This window comes from Trichosurus vulpecula, chromosome 3 (genome assembly GCF_011100635.1).
Source record: "Trichosurus vulpecula isolate mTriVul1 chromosome 3, mTriVul1.pri, whole genome shotgun sequence".
Taxonomy (NCBI): domain Eukaryota; kingdom Metazoa; phylum Chordata; class Mammalia; order Diprotodontia; family Phalangeridae; genus Trichosurus; species Trichosurus vulpecula.
In genome coordinates, this window is record NC_050575.1 from 93,754,011 (window position 1) to 93,763,088 (window position 9,078).

Below are 9,078 nucleotides of genomic sequence, written 5' to 3' on the forward strand. Positions count from 1 at the left end.
GTTCAAATAAGGAAGTATTTTTTTCCCATCTAAGTTCATGGACAACCTTGAATCTATTTGTGGAAGATTTAAGGATTCGTGGACCTAAAGTTAAGTATGCTTGGACTGGAGCATCTCTAAGGCCCCTTACAACTATACACTTATGATCCTATGATCCTCCACTTAATACGCTGAGAACTCCCTTAACAGCAAGGATTATATCTTATTCAACTCTCCCTGAATTGCCCTCAGTCTTTTGCAAGATAATGTCATAGGATCATAGGTTATAAAGCTGAAAAGGACCTTAGAAGCTGTCTAGTTTAACTCTCTAATTTTGCAGATGAAGAAATGTAGAGTTACAAAGGGAGGGTACAGGATGCTCTGACCAGTGTTTAATGAGTCTTGAAAGTCATGAGTTGTGTGCTACACATGATTTTTGATATCGGTCTTAAAGCCTTCTAAACTTAGCTACACATGGGGATGGGGTGGAGGCAGGATCCAAGGACACCTTACATTCTTGCAACCTGCAACAGGGATGTCCTTCATTCTGTGGCTCCTCAGCCAAGGCTCGTTCCACAGCAACTGGCAGAGAGTGGAGCAACTGCTCACGAAAATCACGCCCAATAAAAACATAAAGGACTGGGTTGAGGCAGCTGTTCAAGAAGGCCAGGGAGGTCACAACTGCACCCAGGCGTTGGACAATGGTATAGAGGACCTGATGGTTCTTCAATGAGGAAATGAATTCTACCCACTGGAGCACATGAAAGGGCAGCCAGCAGAGGAAGAAGGCAACAACCACAGCCATAAGGACCCGAAAGGGCCGGCCAGATGATGCAAGCTGATTCTGCCAAAGCTTGGCACTTATCAGGCCATAACAGACCACAATGACAACCATTGGCCCCACAAATCCACATACTGAACGGATGATAATAAGGGCATGGTACCGAGGGATGGCAATCTTCTTCCACAGCTCATGGTTCCCATGGGTTTCATTCCAGATATCATAGTTGTTGTAGCAGTAGGTGATACCTTGGTATGTAATTGTGTCCTTGATTATCAGTGAGGTGCTACAGAAGGCAAGGGCCATGATCCAGGCTCCCATAGCCCCAAGGGCTGCCAGTTGTGGCCTTCGGTGTTTCCTGGCCCAAAGGGGCCAAAGAATGGTTACACAGCGGTCCACAGAAAAGAGGGACACTAGGAAGACACTGGCAAAGAGGTTGAGATTATTCATGGCACCATGGAGTTTGCAGAGAGCCCGACCAAATGGCCAGTTTCTATGCAGAATCACAAAGGCCATGTTGAGGGGTAGGGAGAGGCAAAAAGCAAAGTCAGCAATAGCAAGGTTGACAAACCACACGGTGTTGACGGTACGAGGCATACGGAAACCAGCCACCCAGATGACAAGCATATTGCCAGCTGTACCCATGATGAATATTATTCCAAAGATGATTATGCAGAAAATGTCAAGAGTAGCCCAGCCTTGGTGAGGTGAGTCAACAGATGTCTCTGATGGTGCTAAGGAGCTATTCTGGGGCAATGTTGTCATGTTCTCCATGGGAAGGACCTGTAACAGAAACAGTTCATTCCTGTTTACCCACCAACAAATCAGCTTCCCACTCAGTGCTTCTCACCCACTCATTCCTTCCCTCAAATAAGAATTCTGGGGTGCTTATCTCTGCTTCCCATGCTTCAAGTGGTATGACAGAAAGAATGGTTTAAATCCAGTCTATAATGAGAGTGGTCCAGAAGAAAGTACAAAGGACTCAGTAGACCTGACTCAAGGCTGACTTACCTCAGGAATTGAATAGCTTTATGTCAGACATTATTTTAACTCTTATTCTGTTACCTCATCTATGAAATAAGGATAATAATCCCTAAACTACTTCATTCAACAAGAATCAGATGAGGTAGCATGGAGGAAAGCTTTGTAGCAATAAAATACTGTATATATGTAAGCTGTAGAAGTAATCCTCCCAAGAGAAGTGCAGAATATATTTGAGGCACTTAGAAACCAGGGATGAAAATAACATCTTTAAAGATTCCTGGAGAAATTGGAGTGCAGACTGGTGTAGCTTGAAAGGGCCTTAGAACATAGAACAGAAAACACAGAATGTTAGTTGGAAGGGACATTAAAGCATAATGCTTAAAGGTAAGAAAGATCTTAAGGTACATACATAGACTACAATGTTAGAACTAGAAAGAGCCTAAAAACATGGAAGATGGAATTTGAATGCAGAGGGGACCTAAGAAACACAGCACATAGAAAGTTACAGCTAGAAAGACTATAAAATGTGACATAGACCATTAGGGCCAGAAAGTACTTGTGACCATAGAATCTAGGCAGATCAGAGCTAGAAGGACCCTCAGAGAATAAAAATGGAATTTTAGAGGTAGAAGGAAACCTAAAATACAGAACATAGAATGGCATGGATGGAAGGTTCTTGAAAACTTAGAACACAGAGTTTTAGAAATAAAAAGATCCTTAGAACATACATAACAGAATTTGAGAACCAGACGGGGTCTTTGAACAAAAAGCATAGAATTCTAGGACTAGAAGGAATTTTGTAATGGAAAAGAGAGAATGTAAGACCTGGAAGGATCCAAAATTTCAAATATTAAGGCTTAGGACCTTAGAACATTAAACACAACATATTTAGGGTGGAAAATTAAATTAGGTATGAATATTAGAGATGAATGGAACCCTAAAATTTAAAAAAACCAGAATGTCCAAAATGGAAGGACCTTTCACCACAAAATATTAGAGCTTGAAAGGACATTAGAAGATATTTTTAAACACAGAATGTCAGAGCTAGAAGACCCCTTTAAACATAAGCCATAAAATAGTAGAGCTGCAAGGAGACATTAAACAGAACTTAGATTATTAAAGATAAAGATGTTAGAGTGAATGAATGAGTGAATGAATTAATGAATGAATGAAAAAGCATTTACTATGTGCCAAACATTATGCTAAACACTGGGGTTATAGATAGAAAAAAAAAACAAGACAGTCTCTGCTTTCAAGGAGAAGGAAAATGATAGTTCTCTTAAGAATAGTATCACGAATGATACACTTGAAACTGAGCTGATACAAAACTAAAGAACAACAAAAGGAAAATGTTTAACTAGTTTAGGAAAAAGAGCACGATACAAGAAGCAAGAAGACTCCTGTTCAGATCAGGTGGGATGCCAATAACTAATGATGTCAAGAAGGCAGAGCTGCTGAATTTTTATTTTGCTTCTGTTTTCTCCACCAACAAAACAGAAATAGATAATAGGGAGTCGATACCCAGGATAAGTATGGAGATACAAAGAGGGATTAGCTGCCTTTTAAAAATATAAGTCATATGATCCAGAAAAACTACTAGATGTGGCAGATGTGATTGATAAGTCCCCATCAACAATTTTTGAAATGTTTTGGTAAATAAGAGAAGTACTGCAGAGTTAGAAAACAGTAAATGTCATCCAGATTTCTATATAAAAGAAAGATACACTGTAATTCTACTTTTGCAATAACACTGCAAATTCTAAGCCATTGAGTTTAATGTCAATTCCTGGAAAAGATTCTGTAATGTATTATTAAACAGAGCAGCTAGTGAATAGAGTTCCAGGCCTGAAGTTAGGAAGACCTGAGTTCAAATCCAACCTCAGGTACTTACTAGCTGTATTACCCTGGGGAAGTCACTTAAATTCTGTTTGCATCTGTTTTCTCATCTGTGAAGGGGGGAACAATAACAGTATCACTCCCAGGATTGTTGTGAGGATCAAATGAGATAATATTCTTAGTTTAGCACAGTGCCTAGAAGGCAGTGAATGCTATCTACATGTTAGATGTTATTATTACTATATAGGCATGGTTGGTGAATATTGAGAAAAGGAAACAGTGATCTCAAAAAGACAGCATGGATTCGTGCAAAAATAGAGTATGTGTAATGTTGGTTTCAGAACAGATGATGAAATACATCCTCCTCCTTCAAAAGAGAGGTGGGAACCGCAGGTGTGTCGTGTTGCCTATGCTGCCGCATGCAGTTATTTTGTCTCTGGTTTTGCTGAATTGGTTTTTGGGGGTTTTTTGGTTGTTGCTTTTGTTCAAAGGGAAGGCAATACATCTAGACACATTTCCAAGAAATGAAAAATAAGATCCAATATGCACCAAAACATTTATATCTGAACTTTTTTCATATGAAATAACCAGAAACAAATTGAATGCCCACTAAATGGGAAATAGATAAACAAATTTAAACACAGGAATGTAATGGAATGTCTGCCCCAAAAGAAACAATGAGCATGAAGAATACAGGGAGGCAAAAGAAGACATATGAACTAATGCCAAGGGAAACAAACAGAACCAGGAAAAGAATATATAAAGTTATTTCAAAAATGTAAATGGAAAGGACAACAGTAATAATAATTCTGAATGTTGTGTAATTATAATGATCAAGCTTCACAATGAAGATGAGCTATGAGAATGTACTTCCCTCCTTTCTTTGCAGAAGTGGGGGACTGTAGATGAGGAAGAATTTGCTGTCAGGCTTGTTTTAATGTGTTGATTAATTTTGCTAAACTGCATTTGGTTTATTTTTTTAAGTTTAGTTTAGTTTTTGTACGAGATGGCTCTCTGGGTGGAGGGGAAGGGATATATTGGGAAAGGAAAGTAATAAAAAAGGAGATACCAATAATTTTTCAAAGGAAGGCACAAAGGTGCTGGTGAGTATATCCAGAAATGTTGAGTTGTTTCAGTCATATCTGACTCTTCATGACCCCATTTGGGGTTTGCTTGGCAAAGATACTGGAGTGATTTGTCATATCCTTCTCCAGCTCATTTTACAGATGAGGAAGCTGAGGCAAATAGAGTTAAGTGACTTGCCCAGGGTCATACAGCTAGGTATCTGAGGTGAGATTTAAACGCAGGTCCTCCTAACTCTTGGGCCAAAACTCTATCCACTATACCATCTAGCTACCCTATATCCAGAAAAATCACAAGGTAAAAATAAATAAATAAATAAAAATAAATATTAATTATCAATACATTCTGATTTGGGGGAAATAAGTCATACTAGGCTAAATGCATTTCTTTTTTATCTTTTGACAGTATTACTGATCAAATAGATTAAGGAAAAGCTGTAAATATAACCTATCTATGTTTTAGCAAAGAATTCGACAGTCTCTCCTGCTTTTCTTGTAGAAAATGCAGAAAGATATAGGCTAAATGATAACGTAACATGTTGGATTTGGAATTGGTTAAATGACTTATTATTAAATGACGTAGTTATTAATGGGTTGATGTCATCCAGAAAGGCATCTAGAATATATGTGTGGCTGTGAGTTCTTTCATACTTTTACCAATAACTTAAAGACAAAGACAGTGTATTTATCAAATCAGCAGAAGATACAAATTAAAATAGCTCTCAGGTATCATCTCACACCCCTCAGAGTATCAAAACTCATCCCCAAAATGGCAAATGTCAGAAGGGCTCCAGTAACAAACTCTTGGTAGAGCTCTGAACTGGCCCAGTTATTCTGGAAAGCAATTTGAAACAATGCACCCAAGTCATTAAGTTCTTAATACCTATTGACCCAGCAATACTAGGTCTATACCCCAAAGAAATCAAAGATAAAGGAAAATGACTCATATGTACAAAATTATATATAGTCACTCTTTTTGTGGTACCAAAGAATTGGAAACTAGAGGGATGACAATTAACTGGAGAATGGCTGAATAAGTTAAGGTATATGAATGTGATGCAATTCTAAAGTGCTGAATGACATGATGAAGGGGAAAGTTTTGGAGAAAACCTGAAAAATTTGTATGAATTGACGGAGACTGAAGGAAGCAGAATCAGGAGAACAATTTATGCAACAACAACATTGTGAAGACAACCAGCTTTGAAAGACTTAGAAATTCTGATCGATGCAAAGACCAGTCATGATTCCAAAAGATTTGTAATCAAGCATGCTACCCATCTCCTATCAAAGATTCTGCACTCAGAGTGCCAATGGAGACATATTGTTTTGGACATGGCCAATGTGGAATTCTGTTTTAATTGACTATTCATGGTCATAGCAGGGTGTGTGGGGTTTTTTTTCTTTCTCAATGGGGCCTAGAAAAGGTGAGAAGAGGAAAAGATAAATTTTGCTTATGGAAAAAGATAAATAACATTTTAAAAAAGTTTAAGCAAATCTGGGAGTCTCTTTAGACCATGAGTTCAATATAATTTAACAGTAAGCTATGGCAGTTCTATTTCCAAAATGCAAATCTGATCATAGGATAAATTTAGAGAGCCATAGCTTCTAAGAATGCAGAGGTATTACTTTTTGCATCTCTTCCCTGGTCAGAATACATCTGGAGTATTCTGGAATACTGTGTTTAGTTCTATACACACATTTTGGGAAGTAGCATCTATAAGGAGGTCAGTTAAGATGTTGAAGGGAGCTGAGTTTGTGTCACATGAGAATTAATTGAAGGACTTGGGGACATTTTTTTTCTGGAGAAGAGAAAACTTTAACAAGACAAGATAGCTATCTTTAAGTATTTGAAGGGCTGTCTTGTGGAAGAGGACAATTAATACATAGTATGCTCATCCCTGGAGAGCAGTAGTAAGTGGAAGATGCTAAGAGGTATATTTCAGCTTAATATTAGGCAATCTGCCTAACAGTATAAGTATCCAGAAGTAAAATGGACATCCTCAGGAGGTGGTGTATCAGTAAGGCAAGATTCATGACCTCGAGGATGACCATGAACATGCCTGTATGGTTCAGAATCACAAAGTATGAGAAACTCTCTAGGTAGAAGGCAGAGGAAGTATAACATTTATTTAGACTCCAGAGGATCATATCCAAGGACCAACACTTCCAATTTGATATAGCAGTGATTACATTGCAAAACCAGTAAGCACACCTCAATGTAGCAACAAGGAAATTATAACAGTATTTTAGCAAAGTCATCCTGTAACCTTCCTTGCTAGGGCCTTCCCATAAACAATCACTCATGTGATTGCCTTTGTTCTCTCCCCCCTCAGTTTTCTGGTCTCTGGGCTTCCTGGTTTCCACTCTACACACTCTTTCTGTAGCTCCATCATCTCATTCTCCTTGGGCTGGATTCTGAATTCTGGCTTTTCTTCAGACTTCCAAATTCTGAATTCTCAGTTCTCAATGGCTACCTTATGGTTGTATGTACTCTTTTTTGGGGCCCCAGGGCTTCATGCGCAATCAGCAAGAGGATGTAGGCCTGAGGTTTAGTGCCTAATAAGTAAACGGATTAGTCCTGCCTACAAATAAACCTCTAATTAAGCTTCCCTTAATTGGCCCCACCAGAGGTCTATTGAGTGGGTGGGAAGTCTTTAATCCCTGCTTGGCCTCACAAAGGTGTGCACCTGCCTCTAATCAGGCCTCCCTTTGTTGACTCCATCAGAGGCCTATTCAATGCGCAGGAAAGATCTTTCACTTACTGATTAACCTTACTGGTGGGGAGGACCCTCCTTACTTGGGTTCTCTAAGCAAAGGCTGGAGAACCGTTTGTCATATATGTTGTTGAAAAGACCTTTTTTTCAGGTACAAGTTGGATCAGATCAGCCATGAAGGTGTTCCTTTCAACTCTAAAATCTGTGATTCCTTATTTTATAGAAAAGATGCTGGAGGGGGGAGGAAAGAGAAGGAAGATTATATTGGGAAACCATTGTTACATAAAACAGAGGAAATCAATAGTTACCCCTTCCACATTACTGCTTTCCCCATGGTCTCAATTATCATGGGTCAGCGTAAGAAATTGAATGGGAATTTTGGAGGTGTTTTGCAGAAGCTGCAGGAGACACACAAAGGCCAGCAGATGACACAGAAAAGGTTGAGAAACTCAGAAATGCATAAAATACTTGTATAGTATTGTATAATATCAATTTATATTCTCTTTTAATATCATATAATTTTAAACTTCTTTTCTGGTAACAAGGGAGGGCCAAAGAATTTTGTGCAGATTTTCCACATCATGAGGGGCACCATGTCCCTAACTCCCATGATATGAAGGGTTAACTGTAGTATGTTTTTTTTTTTAAAGAAAGAGAAAGGAAGCTGTGGTTCAAAGAGTAGAAATAGCCTATTCAAGATCACACATCGAGTATGTAGCATTGCCATTTAGCAAAAACTCTCTATATGCATTATAATCATTTGCCTTAAGTCTATATCCTCCCCAACTTGACTAGGAGCCTCTCAAGGACAGGATTGTTTGTTATGCTCCTTTGGCTACTCTATAGCACAGAGTAAATATGCAATAGATGTTTACAGATTGTGAGGATAATGAGAATGCTGGGGAAAATGAAAACAGTAAAAGATGGGCCATGAGTTTCCCCTAGGTTTCTAGATATTTAGCTGAGTGTTGAAAATAAGGTTGTCCCTCTAGAAACCACCTTTGCCTCTCTCTTCTTCAACCCCAGATGCAACAGTTCCTGTCTTCTGAGCTCTCCCTTTCCTATATATAAAATGTCTCTTCTAAAATATCCCTTAGCCCTTTTCAGCTTACCGTGTATGTCTGGGTCTCTAGACCCCAGGAGACAAATATTTCTTGGCTGCTTCCATTCCATGCCATGTTTTTTCTGAGGTGATGACAGTCTCTACTGAAAGTTTGGAGCTAAGTCTTTGGAAAGAAATGAGCAAAGAAGACTTGAGGTTTGGTATGATTATTGGGAACCAGGGTGATGTAAGAAAACAGCTGGGGAGAAAGAGGAACAGAGGGATGCATGAGTGTTTTATGATTTGGCTATTATTTTGGGACAGTGACTGGGAGTAGGGGTGAAGACTAGTACTGGATCACTTGATGGGATATGGGAAAGATAATCTGTTTGCAGTTATAATATGCTTGGTATAGTAAATAGCACTCCCCCCTGCCAAAAAAAAATGTTGATAATGATTACAGTGGAGCTACTTTTAAAAATACATATATTTTAAATATGCTTACTTTACATAGCTTTCATTTCCCCCAGAATTCCTCCTCTCCCCTCCAGGTAACTATCCCGTATAATAAAGAATATTTTGTTAGTACTACTTTTAAGGTATTTTCAATAATAAAATTATAATGATGTGATAGGGCACTAGGTAGAGCAGTGGATAGAG

General features: G+C 38.7%; 1 protein-coding gene across 1 annotated transcript; it reads right to left on the bottom strand.

The window, feature by feature from the left end:
* Nucleotides 1-427: 427 nt before the first annotated feature.
* On the bottom strand, nt 428-8,554 carry LOC118842139 (N-formyl peptide receptor 2-like). The gene is made up of 2 exons (XM_036749764.1): nt 8,489-8,554; nt 428-1,543 (listed from the first exon to the last, which is right to left on the bottom strand). The coding sequence occupies exons 1-2, from the start codon at nt 8,552-8,554 to the stop codon at nt 428-430; spliced, it is 1,182 nt and encodes a 393-aa protein (XP_036605659.1).
* Between the last annotated feature and the right edge of the window lie 524 nt (nt 8,555-9,078).